Source organism: Tubulanus polymorphus, chromosome 5 (assembly GCF_964204645.1).
Source record: "Tubulanus polymorphus chromosome 5, tnTubPoly1.2, whole genome shotgun sequence".
Taxonomy (NCBI): Eukaryota; Metazoa; Nemertea; class Palaeonemertea; order Tubulaniformes; family Tubulanidae; genus Tubulanus; species Tubulanus polymorphus.
Genome location: NC_134029.1, coordinates 16649142 through 16669869, shown reverse-complemented (window position 1 = coordinate 16669869; position 20728 = coordinate 16649142). Strand labels below are relative to the sequence as shown.

Sequence of the window (20728 nt, the reverse complement as noted above, 5' to 3'; positions counted from 1 at the left end):
GAACCATATTCTTGGTAACGATTTTATGAAGTTCTGGTTCAGAGTGTGGACATGGAATAGTGGCCCATACAACTTCATCAATTTTGTCAGGATGAATCTTGTTTCCCTGAGTTAACCATAGAAGTATGTGCGCATGGGGCAAGCCTCGTTTCTGGTATTCTATGGAATACAACCAAGCTGCCAAAGTACCAAAGCAACCGGACTTGAAAGCATTGAGCAAAGAGCGGAGCTTGAGTCTGAAAACTCTGGCTACAATGTCCGGTCTATCCTGGGGTGACACATTGGGTGGTAGTTGTGATGTTATTTCTGACCATTTAGGATTTGTTGTAATTGTGATGAACAGGTCAGGACGGCCAAATTTTTGGACATATGCCATAGCGTCCATCTACCTCTCATGCATATAACGTGGTCCTCCTGTAAATGTCGCAGGCAGTATAACTTTAGTACCTACTGTTGATGGATTGTGGTCATTGGTGATAAGGGAATCTCTAAGATCTTCATATGTATTGGCTCGAAGCGACTTCTGTTCACGGCGTATACAATTCAATCGTTCACTCTCCACTTTACAATACATATCAACTAAATATTGTTGGAACAGTCGCCTACCTAAGAGAATATAATTGATATCCTTGCGAATCATAAGGTGGTATGAATAAAACTGTAGCTGAGAGACTTTTTTATTCTGGGGCGTGCGGATGTAAACATGATAGGCATCAGAACCGTGTGGCAGTAGCAAAGGATACTGCAGGGCATCGTATGACCGATGTAACTCAGAGATATGTTTCAAAGGGCCACTGCGCTGTGAGATTACAATATCTCGATGGTGAGCTGGTTCATTGGGCATCAAAATTGCTATTTCAGAGCAAGTTGGGGCATTAAACCTACGGGTGTGCTCACCAGGAGGTTTCCTATTCTCCTCAATGATAATGCTTAGATTTTCACTATTATCGTTTATGAGTTCTCTGGCACATTTGAAATCTTTAATATAAGGATTATACATATCAAGTTCATCAGACAGTTTATCGATGATTTGGGGCTGTAAATTTGACCCTATTTGATGAAGACGCCCACGCTGCTCTGCTTCATTATCCATGAAGTATACCTGAAGGAACTGTGGTTGACAGTTATCATCAGGATACATGGCGCCAATTCTATGACAAACTTGACCCTGAATAGTGAATGTAGGGTTCCAGCCAGTAATTGCACGGAGACGATGGCCAAAACTGGTCATCTGGAAGATATTGTTGAATGACCTTATGTTATTCAAAAAGTGGTTTGCCTCACTATTACCCCCACTGAATAAATTTGCCAAATATGGTGGTGGCTCTGGGAATAAAGGCAAGGATATTTTGCCACCCATACAACACAATGAAGGAGGTTCACCAATAAATTTTTTGGCACCACAGAAAGAACAAATAATGTCCAATGTCCCAACATCTGTAATGGATTCAAATGAATGTCTTTCATATTGTAGTGCTGGTGGTGTCGGATCCACTACTATTGGTGGTGTAGACGGGTGTTGGACTCTTCGCTTCGCTCGTCTTCCAATTTGCCGTCTCCTAGGGGTGGGCATTTTGAATGGATGAGGACCCTAGCTTCACTAAAAAATACAAAGATTGCACAAAGATAAAAAGTCAAATTAAAGTGAAACTTTTATTTTCATAAAAAAAGTACAAAAGTTACAGGGTTAAAAAACAATCAATTTCTCTCATCGTACTTGGCCGACATGACCTCCATATCATCAACCTCGCTGTCACATTTCACGGACATTGGCTCATCGGATTTTACTGACTCCGATTTAACAGACATAGGTTGTTCAACATCATCCTCGGGTTGAGGTTGTCCAATTTCAACATCCTCGGGTCTCATTATTTGGTCGTATGATCTCGAAAGGATTTCATCTTCAGAGGAATCTATCAGCGGTGGGGCTGATTTTTTTGGGGTTGACGTGCTGGGTCTAGGTTTCACAGTGGCCGCTGCCGCAGCCTTGTTGTGCACAAACATATTGTATACCTCCTGTTTAATAGAATTTATCTTTCTAGAGATCTCAGTTTTCTGCATTTCTAATGTTTTTCTTAGTAACGGCAACCCTATAGCGACTTTACGCCCTCCATTTACATCAGATGATTTAAAAGTTTCATAAGCTGCCAGGTTCATAGCTGTGTTGTCAATTATTTGACCTACTTTATTATTTAGTCTTGCCAGCTTGCAATGTGGCGGCACTTTTGTCGATGCTGATGAAGATGATGCCATGGTGATCTGAAATATAATAATAATTACAATGTATTTATAAATCTATTATAATGACCCACAATTATTAATTAATTTTCCCTATTATATGATGAGGATAAACCTTGATTTTTGGATGTCTGAAGCAGCTGGGGATTTTACACCAAAAATAGTACACGGCAGACAACAATAACAACAGGCTTGACAACAGAAAATCTACTTGTATGTGTTTGTGTTTATCTCGATCATAATCATTTTATTTTATGCATTAATAGATTAATCATAAGATTCATGAGATGGTCCCCATATTTTTTTAATTAAAATTAATTTTTGGTTTCATTATCTAATTTATTATACACATGTATTCCCTTTTTGTACAATTTTCCCTGTTATACGATGAGCATAAACAGATGAAATGGTCCCTTGATCTGTATGAGCATAAACAGATGAAATGGTCCCTTGATCTGTGGATGTCTGAGGCAGGAATTAGACTTACATCTCAAATTTGTAAATAGCTGAATAGTAGTTCTTCGTCTTCCTGACAACAGATGTGGAAATCTGAAAAAAAGAATTAAAAAATGATATACAAATTTTACGTTTTTTCTCCATAGTCCCAGTAGCCATTCATGAGATTAAAATTTAATATTCTTTTTAAAATTAAATAAGTTTTTCTCCATCATCACAATAATCACTATATTCTAATTTTGTTATATATACGGTACATTCAATTACAACTTATAAGATCATGAGATGGTCCCGGTCCAGGCCATCTTTTTATAAAAATTAAATAAATTTTCCATAGGCCTATGGTTCTACTGTTTATAACTTATAATATCATGAGATGGTCCCCGGTCCCCATCTTTTTAAAATTGTCCATAGGCCTATGCTTCTACTGTTTATAACTTACAATATCATGAGATGGTCCCCGGTCCCCATCTTTTTAAAATTGTCCATAGGCCTATGCTTCTACTGTTTATAACTTACAATATCATGAGATGGTCCCCGGTCCCCATCTTTTTAAAATTGTCCATAGGCCTATGCTTCTACTGTTTATAACTTACAATATCATGAGATGGTCCCCGGTCCCCATCTTTTTTTAATTAAAATAAATTTTCCATAGGCATAGGCCTATTATGGTTCCATTGTAAGTTATTTTTATTCCCCTTCTGTATAGCCTATAGGATATGATGAGCACGGCAAACAGATGAAATGGTCCCTTAATAAGCAGGAATTAAACTTACATCTCAAATTTCTAGCTGAACAATACTCAGTCCGGTCTTCTTCAGACAACAGCTGCTAAGGAAATCTGAAAAAAAAGAATGAAAAGATGATATACTATTGTATTTGTATGGTTTTTCTTCATCATCATTTTTAATTATAAGATCATGAGATGATCCCCTCTCATGCTCTGGCTCTGGCCCTACCTGGCAGCCTACCCTCCTAGTCCTGTCCCCATATTATTATTATTTATAACAATATTTGTACATGCTTTATTTAGTAGCATTTGTGAAGTTATAGGCCCTAAGCCTACTTTTCTTTACATTTAATCATGATTTTATATGTACGGTAAACATGAGATGGTCCCATCCACACGAACGGAAGTGGAATGGAACACACGTGTGTGTCTATTTTTATTGTATAATAATATCACTTTGTTTGTTGCACATGCAGTCTTCATTTATTGTGTGAAATTATGACTCACCTTCGAAAGCGAACAATGAAGGATCAAATTCAATGACGTTGTAATATCGATATGGTTTTACGATCTGATAATAAACAAAACAGCGAACGGACAATGGCATGAATGGCGTGAATAGAAATCTCCGCGAGTGTATGAGAATGATGTCGCGAAATGACTCGTGCCGTTGAGTGCACTTCTCGGCTACTCGAGAACAATAGTTTGATCTTCAGTTGCTACGCAGCGACACGTACCAGTGCATTACATGTATTGCAACATTTTATTGATAGGCGGAGTTACCGTCAAATTCAATTGAAATTTCACTAATTTTAGGACCATGATTCTAGTCCCCTGGTTGCTTTCAATCACTTAAAAAGCCAACCACTGCATTTATATTGATGTTAAGCAGGACCATGGCGATTTCTGTTATCATGAGTGGCCCAGGTAAAGCTCAATTTGGTTCAGAAAATCGGACAGTTCGTTTTTATTGTATAGATATAACGAATTTCTGCGTTAGACTGAGTAGTTTGAGAAACATATGAGTGCCTTTAAGATCGTTAAATCGTGCGATTAATCCGAAAAAAAATCAGCACAATCCAGGTGTACCGCACCAGCCTGGAAGAAAAATGACCATGATTTTTTAAAACAAACAGCGCTTTTGACCAGTAATTTTGAACCGATTTTTACAAACAAGGGCTTTGTGGAATGATTAGACTCTGATCATACCTCTGCATATCTTTATTTCTGATTCAAATGATAATCCTGTCTGTACCAAACACAAAACGTGACCAAGATCGAAAACGGGTTTCAAAGTAGCAATGCGGCCGCCATTAATCATAGCTCCGCAAAAATACGAAAATCGCGATTTCAAATCAAACACTTTTGACGCCGAAACACATCACAAATTAGACATAATATCATAAATTTATGTAATAAATCTTAGAATATTTGATGCGCATTGTAATTATTCATAAAATGCGTGAAATATGATTAGAAAGCATCGCGTTGGCATTGAGCGCGATACTTGTCAGCTGGCACCACCATGCGGCGACCGCGATAATGAAAGGAGCCGTTTTTCAATCTCGGTCCGATTTTATATTCCCTTCGGACAGCATTATCAATTAATACGGAAATAACGATAATTAGAAGTATGTCAGTCATATCTTTCTGAAAAGGCCTCGTTTGTAAAAATCAGTTCCAAATTAGTGGTCAGAGCGGCATTTGCTTTCAAAATCCATGGTCATTTTTACTTCCAGGCTGGTGCGGTCCAGCTGGATTTTGCCAATTTTTTCGAATTAATCACACGATTTAACGATCCTAAAGGCACTCAAATCCTTTGCAATCTACTCGGTCTAATGCAGATATTCGTTATCTTTTTGAATAATCTTACTTGAAGCAGATTGGATTATTAATAAGAAAGTTACGAACTGTTGAAGTGACATAGCAACGAGGAGTTGGCTCCCACCTGTTTTTTTATATAAAGTACCTAGGATACTGGGATCAAAAATTTTTTTGTCAAATCCCTGTGCTCTGGCTCTATACCCCCAAACACTTACCAGGCCTTTAATTCCTATAAACCACTCACTACTTCTCACTTCCACGACACTGCCGACTGCTCAAGCACGACACTATCCACAACGCTGTTATACGATCACCACAAACAAGCTCTAACCACTGAATCTATTCGTCTATTTCGACTAATCCACACTAGGCCTACTATTGATTTGATAGCTATACACAACACACTATGATCGATTCACCACCCCTACACACTATATTACCCGCGCACTGACGTCACGCCCCGCCCATTGCAGTACCCTACCTGATATCATTTTGGGTTGCCACAGCAACACGCCCCCGGCCGCGGCCACCAAACAAACGCACGGCCCCGGACAAGACCGCCAAGGCATTGTCTCTAAATGATTATAGGTAAAATAGATTCCTAAAATTCACAGATTATCCAAGAAGATTATTGTGAAAAACGTCACGGAAAATTTCAAATTTTTAAAAACTATGATAGTTTCTCAACACAATGATATTGAAGTATTATATTGAATTTTTTCCTAGGGGGATTTTTACCGAGGTGATTCTTACCGCGGAATTTTTTTCCGGGAAGGATTATTCCCTGATACCAATAGCGGGTTATGTATTTGCGCTTATCTTCGCCTAAAGACATTTAACCATCATCATGATTATCATAATTACATCATACACGGCTATTGAGATTCACCTCCACCTTTCCATCCACAGGCCACAAATATGAATTTATTACACCCATTCCTGCTTCCTTTCAACTACATTTTTAATGATAATCATATCACTTGCGACAGACGTATGTACTGATCCCCACATTGAGATTTTCACTTCTCTCAACGATATATTCCTCATTCTATTCATTCCTATACCACTGCTAATTTCTAAGTGTATAATCAACCATTTCGTTGCGTTACATCATAACTTTCATCCCTAGAATTCATTTCAGTTCTCAACTATATTTCTATTGCTTTTACATACGAAATTTTCAAATGCCTTATTGCCTTTTTTCCATGGCCATTTTTTCCTTGGCCATTTTGTACACGAATGTGCTAGTAGATGGAATTAATCGTGTTGACTCAATAATACGATGAGTATTTTGTGATGCAAGTGCGATGGTGTTAGATTGCATGGTGTGTGCCAAGTTATGCAATCATAGCTTGTCTTTGCGTGAAGTATAATTTCGTCATGAAATTGTCATGTACGTAAACAATAGCACAGTAATGTGTCACAGGCAACATGATTAGGTTGACGTATTGTTATGCCAGGCAACCATTTAGGGACAAATGATAACGTATATGATAGGCCCCCAACGCCATTGTTATTTCCACCGGTCTGTAAAAACATTACAAATGCATTTGTTACATATCAAAACACCGGGCAGGCAAATGTGCTTGAATGGAAATTAGGGCGATTGGCAGAGTTATCCCCTAAAATAGATGAGGAAATGGCTAATGGGATGTTACTCAATACATTAAACAAAGATTAGAACACAGGTGTGTGATAGTGGGAATTTACAGGCTGTAAAACATGACCATGCGGTTAATATACGTACCTAGAATAAAATAAATTCACCTTAACGGATAATTCAATTCCTATTTATAAAACCACATACACTTCGAGCTGCAATATTTTTGAACTGTGCACTTGCTATATTGTGGTATAATTAAGCTGCGCGATACCATATAACTTTCATTTGAAATATTCATCCTTCAACTACTGACATATATTTCATATGTGCGATGAACCCTATTAAACTGTGCGTTAACTTTTAGTACCCCTCCGGTATTAAAACTGTTAATTTATACTATATATATATACTTTAGATTGTATGATATCCATATAGTGAAACTGACTGTCCGTTGATTTCGCCCTTAACCGACACATCACCACATTCAAATAGCTTGTTTAGTAATCGTTGATGAACATTTGTAGTACCTTCTCTAATGCTTTTCCGAAACCCATACACACAAATTACGCCTGACAGACGATTCTCCTTAGTCACAGTGTCAGAAAACCCGTTATCACTGCTATGCAGCTATATTTTGGTCTGCATTTGCCTCTACACACCTATATTACCTGAGCACTGACGTCACACCCCGCCCAATGCTGTACCAAACCCAATCGTTGAGCCTGCCATCTACCCACACGCAATATAACAAGCACCTGTTCTCCATGGCCATGATAACAAGAGGCCCGATCACTTATGCATATATATCATTCTGAGTATGTGACCTTTCCTCAACACATCCATTAAACCACTCCGTGATTGTCTGCTTGGTCTGTGAGATGATCACAAGTTTTTTGAAAGTTCCCTTAGCACTAAGGACGATTCCGAGGTAGCAGTATGTATCACCTACTTCACGTTGTAGCCATTATATGTAAAGGTATAATTATCTATTTTTCGGCCAGATGAATTAATTATTATTATCTCAGTTTTGCTAAGATTAACTTTTAACTGCCACTGCTTGCAATACTCGGAGAGTTTATCTAACGTTGATTGGAGATCTTTTCTAGTTTTAGAAATAATTATTAAATCATCTGCATATAAAATACAGTTGATGGCTTTATCATGAAGTTTCAATGGATCAGAGTTAGTTTTGAAGATGTCGGGTAGGTCTGAGATGTAAAGATTGAAAAGTAAAGGGCTAAGAACACAGCCTTGTTTTACACCGACTTTAGATTGAAATTCAGGGGTTAAGCCATTTTGGAGTTTAACAGAATAGTTTACATTTGAATACATACTCTCAATAGTTGCGAGAATGTTGCCGTCAATACCAAGTTTGAGTAGCTTATAGATCAAGAACCTTCTGAGGACAGAGTTGAAAGCAGACTCAAAATCTACGAAACAACAATAAACTTTGCTTTTACAAAGCTTATCTATGAATTTATCAATGATCGCTTTTAGTGTTGAAATATGGTCTGCCCTTTGTGTACCTTTGTGGAAGCCTATTTGACAACTTGGTATAAAATTTTCCTTTTCAAAGAAAAGAGAAGTCTGTTGTTTAAGACAATACAAAATAGTTTACAAAGATTGCTGCCAACTGCTATCCCTCTGTAGTTTCCAGAGTTAGCGGGGTCACCTTTCTTATGAAGAGGGGTAAGAGTATTACAGCACCGGAAAACAGGGAAACTTCCGTTACATAGGAAATCATTGAGTGGTAAAATAAAAGGTTTGCTGGCTTTGATCATCTCGTTTAATAAAATGTCAGTACCACCGGCTTTATCGTTTTTTTAGTAAACTAATGTTTTTAGAAATTTCTAGTTCAGTGATTGAATAATTTAACTCGCAGAAAGATTTTCCTCTATTTTCAGTGATGAATTTTTCTGTTTCCTTGTCAACATCACTGACATAAATATGTAAAGTGTTCTATTTACTGAGTAGCCGAGATTGTATTGGATGACTTATTAGAATTAAGGGCCTTTACCTGATTAAACAGTGTCCAATAGTTTCTAGGGCTATTATTGGAGAGATTTTCAAATTTTCTGTCCAATTGGGAACCTAGAGATTTTAGGTCTTTCCAAAGAGTGCGACATTCAGCATCAAACCATTTCAAGCTATCATTGACTTTATTAGTAGGTTTTTTCCAGTTGATTTGGGTTGGGGTACAGACTTCTTAATATTTGCTACATCAGCTGCAGTGTGCAGCATGTCTGTGATATCTTGGATAAGGATGGAATTATCGCAAGGATCAGTAGATAGTTCTTGAAATTTAGAGGACAGGTTAGGGTTTAGAACAGCACGACGATCACAATTTTGTCTAGGGAGGAATACATCTGATACCTAATTAGGTAATAGTGAATTAACTGGTGAAGAATCATCACAACAAAAGTCAGGTAGCACGCCAGTATGGGCATTAAATCCCCATAAGTCAAGCAGTCACCACATTTTGAAAATTTTGCAACATCACTCAAGTAAATCAAAAATATTCTCACCTTTCTTACCATGTTCACTTATATAAACAAAGGAGATATATATGTCACGATCAAGGTTAAAAAAGTTTTTTTGCAATTTGATCAAGAAAATTTCAGAGTTATCATTTTCAATAATTCTTACACCCTTGCGTATATTTTGTTCTATGCATACAGTGATTCCACCATTAAAGTGTGTGGCTTTATCGATCTCTAGCTCACAGTCTGACAGAGGAAAAAGCTGTGATGAGATCCTGTTCCTAGTGCTTTTTCACTAATATATTGTAAAGAATGTCTTTCAACCAGGCTGTATCCCTCATTATTTTCTGAAACTTCATCTGTAGTTACATAGATAAATTTGATGCCAGTAATATTTTTGTCATTCCATTCATACATTTCTTGCATCATAACAATTTGCCCAGTTATTGTTGCCTGCAAACTTCCCCGCACGACCAATCGTTTAACAGTGTACTGGCTATGCCATCACATGGGCTTTTACCATGGCTTTTAGCAAAGAAATTTCCATTCTGCTGGTATGTTAAAGTCCTTCTCGTGACAACACAAATTTATGAGGTTTTTATAGTTCTTGTATCGGCTGGCAGCACCGTCGCTGAAATGTATATTTCTAGACAGGCCAGGATCAGTTTGTTTGACCACAAAGGAGTATCACTTCATTTTGGACCATATTTTCTTTCAGATCACTGAGGTACTTTGCTTGTGATTTGGCAATAAACTGGTGCGGTAAAAGAGCTTTGAATAATGTACAAATCTTATCAATATATCTTGGGTAGAGAGTCTAGATAATTAAAAATCCATAGCAGCAAAAACAGTACAAATCTCATTTCTAATGAGTAACATATATTTATTATAGCGAATGTTTTCGGGAGTTACATTATCCCCTCTTCAGGCATAGCGCAAGTGATTGAATTTACATATCATACTGGTATTTATATAGAATAAGACGAAGCTAATTACAAACAATTTCAAATTACTGAGTGACAAGATAATCATAATATAAAGATAACTAATTACACACAATCTAAATTACTGAGTGAAGATATTTGACGAGTGGTTAATTATCTAAAAACATTGAGAATGAATCCTGAACCGTGTTCGAATAGTTGTTGATTAAGGGAGGGCTGTTGAGTTTTGATAAAAAGTGCTTCTCTAATTTTACAATCTTAATCGGAGGAACCTTTATCTAAAATTTTGAAATTCTTTTCGCTAAACGAGACCTGAGAGTCACGGCAGTTTGATAGATGTTGGCCAATTGCTGAAGTCTTAAGTTTGTGCTCCTTAACTCTTGTTACTAGGTGTCTTTTTGTTTTACCTATATAGGCAGTGTTTATATCACATAAACAAGTGTATTTGTAGACAACCATATCTTTCAAGGATTTAGGGGTCGGACACTTAAGTGAAAAGAAATTCTTAATCTTAGTGGTTATGAATGAGCATTGAAGGTCTATTTCGAAATTCGATTTAAACAGTTTCTTAAAAAATTAAAGAAACTGTTTGAATCGAATTTCGAAATAGACCTTCAATGCTCATTCGTAACCACTAAGATTAAGAATTTCTTTTCGAATGAACCAAAATGGCCGCAACGTTGTTACATCGATCGATTAATTTTGGTGGATGGTGTTCGAATCCCGCGATTCGAAGTTCGATTTAGGTTGTTAATAACACATTTTTAATGCAACGTTAGCATTACCATTGTATTTTCCAATATATATTATATGGTTATTTCATCGATAAAGAGGAGGATATGTCACATTGATGTCTGCCCCGAAAGTCTTCCAGTCAAAAAGTACGCCAAGGAGTATCATGGTGATTGGTATAAATTAAGGACCGCTTGGGAACATGGGTTTTCAAAATGAAGCAAAAAATATCGTCAATAATGATCAGGGAGTTTTTCATGCATCCTTTGCTATTACAATACGTCTTCTAATGATATTCAATGCAATGTAATATTTCGACGTTCAAATAGAGGTCATTATATAATCACAGAAAGCCATTCTACATCTTTGTCAATAATATTTTGCCAAATAGCTTTTTTGTGTACACATAGACCTGTGACCTTTTGCACATCAATTTACGGTTGCCGTTTGTAAAATGACGCTGAATGGGTAACATTTTTATGTTCATTATGGTCACGTTTTATAAGGTGTCAAAAAATTCTGTCTGACACAATACAGTCATCTGGATATGTCCAAAGTTAAGGTAGCTCCTATGGATTTTAACTACCGTATTTTCCGGCCAATAAGCCGAGGGCAGTTTTTTAGCCTAAAATACATGGATTTCATAAAGCTTCGCCCAATAAGCCGAGGCCCTTCATCAGAGATTTTAATTCACTGATTTGTCAATTAGTTCGTCTTAATTGACGATTTAAGAGGCTGACAGTAGCGCCCGCCGATGTGTGAGAGTGCTGTGTATATTACCATCGCCGAGTGACTCTGCTATATATAGACTCACTCAGCTGATTACTATACATACAGCCATACACGCAGTACGCGGCTCACTGCTGATTTGCATATATACTAATGTATGAACTGACACGTGGTAGTACGATGAACTTGCGCGTTATATAAATGTATACCATTGCCGCTGTGCGGTGATGGAACAATCAAAGTAAAAATAAAATAGTTCAAAATAGATTATAATTGGTAGTAAATAATGACCTCAAATAAATATCGACCACTTTTCTTGATTTTGACGATCATTGAGAGCATTAGAGTGGCATAGATCAGGAAGTGATTTTTTATGTCAGATCGTATCCGCCCAATAAGCCGATCACGATATTTTGGGTAAAAATCTGAGGCTAGAAAATCGGCTTATTGGCCGGAAAATACGGTAATTTCTTATTTAATCATCTAAATAGGTAAATAACCATATAGAATCATCATACCAAGTCCAGAAAGAGGAAAACATATCCGAACTACGAATTTTACATTTTCTGGTTACCATGGCAACCGTTTCCGTTCAAATTATTCTTTATAAATTATCAAATCCTCAAAATTAATTTTTTTTGTAAAAGCGGTAAAAACTTATCTTAGAATATGATTAGAACACTGAAAGTGGTAGGGAACATGACAAGGGGCATAAGGAATAAACAGGCCAAATTTCAAGTAAATACATCTGATACTTTTTTTTTAATCCTTAAAAAACATAAGGAAAACCATACAAAATGGCATTTTCAGGAAATCGAATTTAAAGTTCTTGTGCCCAGTGAAACACACTTATATAGGCTTTTAAAAGCCACCAGCTTCATAAATTGTTCCTTCCTTTTGTTCATAATCATCAACAAGTCCTTTTCTGATGGACCTAAGTCTCTTTCTACGTTTCTGTCGATTTTCGGATTGAATGTCTGATGCGTTGTTGATTTTCGTTCATGTTCTGAGTTCAGCCGTCAACGCACCGCGTGAGCAATGTTTCCGAACACGGTTCATCGTATATTGGTTCTTATAATTCTACAATACACTCAGACAGGCCATGTTTGTGCTTGTAGCCATTATTGTCTGTTCTATTGTATTTGCACCAAGATTTATCTCAATCAGGACACATGTGATGCTGCGGATTCTCTGCGGTAGAGGCAACATGATATAGTGTTGCCATGGCGTCGCGCTGCATTTGCACCAAATTCTGTTTGTTGCTGCGGATAGCCATGCCATAATAATTTTGCAGTGTATCAATCACATTATTAGTGAGTCTGTTCTTTCCACCAATGCACTTTCCATCAGATAGTTTCTGTTTCTTATAGGACGCTTTCAATTTTCGAAGCCGACCACCCACACGCTTCTGCACATGGCCGACACATTCTTTTTTTTCTGGCACAACGTTTGGGTATGGCTTTGAATCTATCACATTTTGGTAAGTGCTGCTGTCTCCATCCCCAATGAAGGCTTTGTAGACCAAGCCACGTGTCTCTACAGACCTGGCAAACATTTCTATAGCCGCCTTTGGTTCCATCGCACAGGCCGAACCACCATGGTTGATTGGACAACGAGGCTTGTGTTCTCGCTCGAAGTCTATATACTCTGGTGTATCTTGCCGTTTTTTCCATACCTCACACTTCTTACAGTATTTTGCTTTTCACTACATAATCAATGCATCTATCAACGTCCTGTGCAATGGCTGTGAATACACCATGCATGGATGTATGGCCCCGCCGATGCCAGGTACCATCAAATGAGATATCGGTTTCGACAAGAGTATCAGAATTATTTTTGATATCTCCGACAGCATTTTGCATAGATTGTATGCACTCATTGCTGAAATGTTCAACTAGCATAGAGACGTGCGAGTTATAGCTATTCGTCGAAAGTGAACCTGGAAAATTCATGATGCACTACATTTTCTCCATAGCTTCAGCGCCGAGTCCCTGTGAACGAAATGCCATTGTCGCTAAACGGTTTATTATGAATGGGCTACTCTTGTTCTTGTTTACAATAGCTGGGTCAGAAAATCTTCTGGAGGAATACTGATTCTCTTCATAGTCACAGGTGTGGCATTTCATTTTGAGAGAAAGCGCAAAACCAAATCGATGGCTTGGTTCATGAACAACATCAAGTGGCGCTCCACAATCCGCCACTTACAGTACTTGGTAAAAATCTCTCGTAAAATCACCAAATCAATAATAGCAAAGCCTTCAAGTGGGTGGTCTTCATTCTTACTCTCAATGGCGGCCTGTAAAGTGTCAACAGATGTATCAAGTTTACGTTTTGAAGCACTAATGACACTGGATGTTGGAGATTCTCTTTCACTTCCGGGTTCGGATTGCTTATATTGGTTTCCTCTAAAGCGTCTCTTACGAACATAATACGTCTTCTTACCCTTTTTTTCTTGTGAATTATGTTAGAAAACAAATATTTTCTTTTACTTCAGTGGTTGTTTTTTCGAAATTAGTCTCTGGATTGACTGATGAACACCGATTTTTAGAAGATTTTGTAAAAAAAATTCTGATCACCAAATATGGGATAGCTGAGTATAGGAGACGGCGGCTCCACACAACCTCCAAACATCGGTTAAAGAGGGACATAGATGGCAGCACATTATGGTCTTTAGGTTTATACTTGATAGAATTCAAAATTTTGCCAAAATAATGATGTTTTAGATGAAAAATGTTGCACTTCCGGGTTTCCAAAGTTGTAGAATTTTTTTTTAAATCACTTATTAATGTATAAAACGCTTTCAAAGTGTAATAAAAGTTATATTATTTTAAAGACAACATTTTAAGCTATCAATACAGCCCAAAAGCAAGATTTTCAAAATATTTCAAAAAATCACCCTGAAATCCATAGAAGCTACCAGTACCATTTTCGGAATGAAATGCAACTTTCTTGTACTGTTGAACACCCATTAAAACCCAGGCACTGGTCCATCACTATGTGGTTTTTAGAGAACTGGGAAAAATGGCTCTTGAGGGATAGATTTTCGAAGCCTTTTCACTAAGACATTTGATCACTTGTTGGAGTGGATGTGGAGCATTTCCTACCAGACCTTTTAAATGACCAAGGTAGCCTTCTAAAGGAAAACCTGAAAACGTGTCTATGCAACCATGTAGTTTAAAGTCTTCAGCCAAATGACTAGCAATGAATATTTAAAAAAAAAGATGCCCAAGGAGCAGATTTGGGTTTTGTATGTCAAAGGTCAAGGTCAAAGAAAGCCATTTTTATTTTCAATACCTGCCCAGACATGCGGTTTCGCTGGGACAGTCCCGGTTTTTGAAATTTTATTCGCTGTACCGGAGAGCCCCAATTTGTCACAGAAATTTTATTAGGGTTTTCTGACTTTCGTCGAAAACCCTCTTGAAATTCTGTTGATTATTATTATTATATATTTTCCGCCGATTTCGTCAAATAAAATCAAATAAAATAAATCTTCATTCAGATTCGGCAACTGACAGCTTCGAAACGAAATGTATAAATTGATACTGTAATAACGGTCTCTCTGAACCAACAGATTGTCTGAATGTACTTTCCATCCTATTTGAAACTTAAAATTACTTATTAGGTTACTGTAAATAAAGAATTGAATTGAATTGTTAGACAACAAGCACCGGCGAAATAACAGTTTGTGACGTCATTTAGTGACAAAAACTTCCGCATTGAGAGCGCCACCGCACCAATTCAAATTCAATTATATGGATCGGAAACCCTCCAGCGATGCACTCTATGATCTTTAGAACCTGTCTCTGCTGACTGGGAATAAGATATTTCTCAGCGCGAAGGGGGCGGGGCGCAGCGTCACCAGGTCCTGCTCCGCGAGGAAGCTAGATTTTCAAAGAAATGAGTGCACGCGTACGGCCGTGACCACTTGTTAGTGACGTCATCAAGAAGGATGGCTCCGAGAATCGCCACATCACAGGTTACTGTGAATAAATGGGATTCGACCATTCAAAAGTTCAAAATGTACTTTCTTGTTTTGTAAAACAAGTTTATTCATGTCGTTATATAAAGCATTTTGTTTGAAACATTCTTTAATAATGTTTGTTGAGTTTAAAGCCAATTGTCGTTGTGTAATTCCATACTGGTCACTGACATCAAAGTTTTAGTTTCTGTTCACATGTTTCGACTTATAAATATCCAACTTGTATGTTCTTTCTTTTAATACAGGCCATGTGATTAATTGCGTATCACTCCATTAGTTTAAAAAGAGAGCACATATTTCGATATTGTTAAATAATTAACTACATTTCTTTCTGCAACATGTTGATTTTTACCCATCACTTATAAAATTCAAATGTACGTGATGTATTCTGTAAGCTATGTAAGCTTGTTCTTTAAAATACACTATGAATTTTCAATTTGTACTGACCATAATAGTTTATTTTTCGTAAATAAAATTTATATTTTAATTAAATAATTTCAAAATCTTTTCTATGCCCTCTGCAACAGAAAGTTACTAAGGACTATTACATATTCAGATGTACGTTGATAATTGATTTCAATCGTCCCTTCAAATAATTATATGAACATTATTTCGGAAAATGCAGGTGGTGCACAATCATAATACATACAACTCATCAAGCTGACGAGTCTCCGTAACCAATGTTACAGAAGGGTAACCAATCTACTCGACTCCACAGACAACTAAACGACCTGAGTAACCCCCAATGTGACTATAACTATGAATTATGTTATGTTAAACCGCATTGGTGTGACTTGACACATCAAATGCATATCCCGTATTGATATATTTGTATTATCCACTTTTCAAATACTGAATAGCACGCCTGCTCAGAAAACCCGTTATCGCTGCTTTGCAGCTATATTTTAGTCCTAAAATCCTGGCGAGAGTTTACATTTTATTAAGAGCCCATAAAAATCCCGGAGAGAATTGCCTCATTCACGTTTAATTCTGCATTGTCGCGTTTAATTTCAAATAGTCCTGGCACTTGCTCGCTTGAGCTACTATAACCGATCCAACTGAGTTTCCACAGCGAGGCCCCACCCCACGCGAGAGACTCGTGTTCAGACTGTATGTTGGAAATCAAGTGTGGCCTAGTTTCAGTTTTCCAGGAAACTTGCAGTGTTCCAATAAGCTGCCATTCATTCAACAAAATGAAACAAAATGCATTTGCGCGCTATGCAGATCCCATAGACGCAATCTGTAGCGCTGTCAATCAAACTTGCCGCGCGCTAATTGCTGATCAGCTATTTCCGCCTGGTGTTCGTCATTCTCTGTGCAACATTCTACAGACATAGATAAAGCGAGAAGCCTGTAGAATAGTATCAACAACTTATTTATTAGGCCAGCCGTAGGCTGAGCCTATTACTATACAAATGGAGCGAATTTAAATGGCATGGTTTCCTGAGCTAAGGCTCTTTGACTGTGCAACTGAGCATATATTCAGATCAAAATCATTTATTAGAGCATCATCCATTCTCCATCCCCTATGAAGCTGAATTTTGAAAGAGGGCCTAGTTAAAATTTATCTGAACTTTTTCGCGAATATCTGATTGCAAAAATATCTGTTTTAAAAAGCCAATCAGAAAGCAAAGACTCCTTTATGATTGGCTTAACCGCAGAGATCAGCAGATGTTCACGTGAACCCGTGGGATCGTCTACCGTTTTACTTCCGGGTTTTATTTTAAGATCTAATTAATTGTATTTGCATATCGATTTCTGTGAAATCTTTAGTTGATTTGGTTTTTGGGGGGAGAAAATATCATTGACATTTGTGCAAAGTCCGGGAAAAATAGCTTTTTCTCGAATCGGATGGATGACCTTGATATGCTAATTAACCATGTGCTCAAACTGCAAATTCAATCAAATTTTATTCTGCAAAAAATATCAAATCCAATTCCGTTTTACTGCATTGAACAAAGTAAAACAGCAAATCCAATTCAATTTTGTTTTATTGAGCCAATTTCAGAAAATTCAATTCTATTCCACATTCAAATCACTAAGACCAAGGGAAAAGATTCATCTGAGGTATTTGTTCCTGCCAGCTCCAGTCACTGTCTGTGCTACTTATGAAAGCACTATTGAACTGTGTAAATTATTGACTAGTCTATCGAGCTGGGAGTGTATTTGGACACATTTAACCCACAATGCATCATTTGCCATTTTATGACCAAGCTGACAGGCTGGCCATAGTGCCCCTTGGGGCTCTTGATACAAATTACAAAATGAAAAATTTTCATGGCCCAACATAAGTAACTTTCAGCTTATAAAGACACAGCTTTTTTGGTATAATTGGTTGTAGAGTAGCTGGGGAATCTGGCATCATGTCAATCAAAGCAAAGCAGCTAATTATGAAACAGAATTCGAGTTGTGTAAAAAAAGATATATTCTAATATCTCGGATGGTCGTAACAATGTTTCAGTGTAAAATATAGTAGGTTTTTTCCCTAGATTCTTTTAAATGTCCCTGAAAATGTGGCTGGATATTTTTGTCCCTGACAAAATTTGAATATGTCACTGATGTAGATTTTTTTTATCTGGCATGTCTGACTACCTTCATAAACGACATACTCTCAGGGTGTATTTTACACTCAGGTGTTTTACCTGAATATAGTTTGTAAATGAATCGACATAAAATCGGTCCTTTTTTTGGCATAAAAGAGATATGTGATGATATTTGGCCCCATCAAATTAGACCAGGACAGGAAGTCAGCAGGCTCATGATTTTGAATTTCTTTCTAGTTCCTGTTTATGTCAATGAGGGTTTATTTTGAAAATTTCAGTGGCATTTCCCAAGTAGGCATGATATAGGTACATTGAGTACCATTCCCCCTTAGCCATACTCTCCAGCGAAGCTATGGATGACAGATTTGTTGAGTTTCTGCGTTTTTTGATGTGCCAGTTTTCATCCGTGATTATTGTTTTATGTTTCAGTGAAGATGACTTTAATAGAAACCGTTCAAGTTCGGCAAAGAGGCGCTTATGATTATTTATCACATTATGAAAATCTATGTGCATTACAAGATTCCTGTCCATTACCAGCAGTGAAGACTCACCTAAATGAAAATGTGCTCGATTTGAATGGAGATCGAGTAAGGTATGTTTGTTTTTTCTGTCATTAGGAGAGTGGGCTTTTATTTCACTATGCAGATCTTAATTGGCCATTTGCATGGGGAAAAAGGCAAGACCAGTTTCTCGGAGTTCTAGCAAATTTGGCACCATTGCCACCTCATTAATCTTCACACTTATGTTATCCCGGAATGTTTAAAGTAATGACAGCCATTTTGAAAGTGTGGGTAACTTGAATTTCAATAGGTGTAGGCAGTGACCTATCTTATTTATCTTCATTGTAAGAAAGCAAACATTATAAACATCATTTGAAGTTTGTAGAACGCTAAATGGAAATTCAAGATGTCCACCTTGACAGCCATTTTGGGACAGCGAGAAACCTGATTTCCAATAGGTGTGAATCCAAGGACATAGGCCTACTATGGTATAGTGCATGGTGAATTTGAACTGTATAACTCATGTGGGAAATTGATTTAGGGATCTGTCCGGATTGATAATACAGTCGGCCCCAGATGACTGGCAACGTTACGGTTAGCACTGTGTTCTTCACTAAAACAGAACCTCCTGAACGCATATGTTCCTTGTTTATCTTGTATTACTAGTATCTGTTATAACTTTTGCTGCATTTAATTCATAATAACAATGTTTATTTGACAGGGCCACTGACTGGGCACCGATATTAAACACAGTGAGAATCAATAAGACTCTCGAATTTATTGGAATTCGAAGTTATTTCCAGCAGTCACTTCAACAGGAAGATTTAGGTAGATTTTCATCAAGTCTTTATCAAAAAACCAATTCATAAATAGTATAATCCTTAATTCCAAAATGTATGATCCAATGAACAAGAATGTATGGCAACACACAGCAAAACATAGGTCTCTTTTCTAATTTCAGATGAAAAAAGGAGCGCGATTTATCGACGTAAAATTCCAGCAATTCGGTCAAAAGAAATAACATATCATGTGTGTAAATCTTTACGTGAATGTTTGAACGTAACATCGAATTTGATTTGTATCGAATTACAAGGATTACCACTACGTGAAAGAGATTTGATTTCTCTGTCAAAGGTATGTTAAAAACCCTAATCGACAAGAAAAATGAATATACTACAATACCTGGGCTTATTTGATTGATAAGGAACTCGAATACAGTCATACCTCGATTTAATGCCACCCTTGGGGATTCCTGATTTTGGCAGTAAATAGTGTGGTTTTGACCCTTTTAACCCTAACCCTAGGTCGAGACGGAATAGTATTATTAAAGATCACGTTACTCAACTTTTATGATGACGTAAAATAGGGAAATATTGTAATACATTTGTATATGATTGTACTAGGAGATTACGTTGGCAGTGGCGGTATGTGAGGTGCTGTAAATCGGGGGTTTTCCTTACATTTTAGATACGAATGTTCAGTTTCCGATGAAATGTAGGTGGTTGGCGAGGTTGGTCGGGGAATCGGGGGTGTTAAATTGAGGTATGACTAGATCTAAGAAAATTTCTAGGCTGGGCCCAAAAGTTAAGAATGGGCAAGCCAAAACCAGAAAATATAGCAAAAATACTATTGAAAAGATATAATATCCATGAGGATGAGTCAAATTTTTATGTGTTACGTTAATACGACATCTGTCAAGCTTCTTAATCATTCCCTACATTCATGGAAAACCTGAAGTGGTCTCCATAATATCTCATTCTGCCTGCATAGGTAACATGATAGAAACTCTTGGAATGGACTTTCGAGTGTTTTGATGGTGAACATTTTGAGAATGATTAGAGACTCAGAAATGTCTATATTGGAAATAAAGTTATTAATTTTTTTTGCAAAAAATTCTTAATTTTAACCATCAAACTTATACAAAATATACGGTTATCACATCATGCGCTGCAATCAGCATTATGGGCATG

The 20728-nt window shown here is 37.1% G+C and overlaps 1 protein-coding gene across 3 annotated transcripts in view; it reads left to right on the top strand.

The window, feature by feature from the left end:
• The window catches only part of LOC141906067 (centrosomal protein of 78 kDa-like), a 68201-nt gene that overhangs the window by 31538 nt on the left and 15935 nt on the right, over nt 1–20728 (top strand). Inside the window, exons 1-4 of one of the 3 annotated variants that reach the window (XM_074795241.1) lie at nt 4238–4351; nt 18688–18850; nt 19480–19586; nt 19720–19892. In XM_074795241.1, the coding sequence (XP_074651342.1) occupies nt 4306–4351; nt 18688–18850; nt 19480–19586; nt 19720–19892 (489 nt within the window). In that variant the 5' untranslated portion in view covers nt 4238–4305. Of the gene's footprint in view, nt 1–4237; nt 4352–18687; nt 18851–19479; nt 19602–19719; nt 19893–20728 lie in introns of those variants that run through there. The other 2 variants (XM_074795242.1, XM_074795244.1) reach the window with 2 other exon arrangements.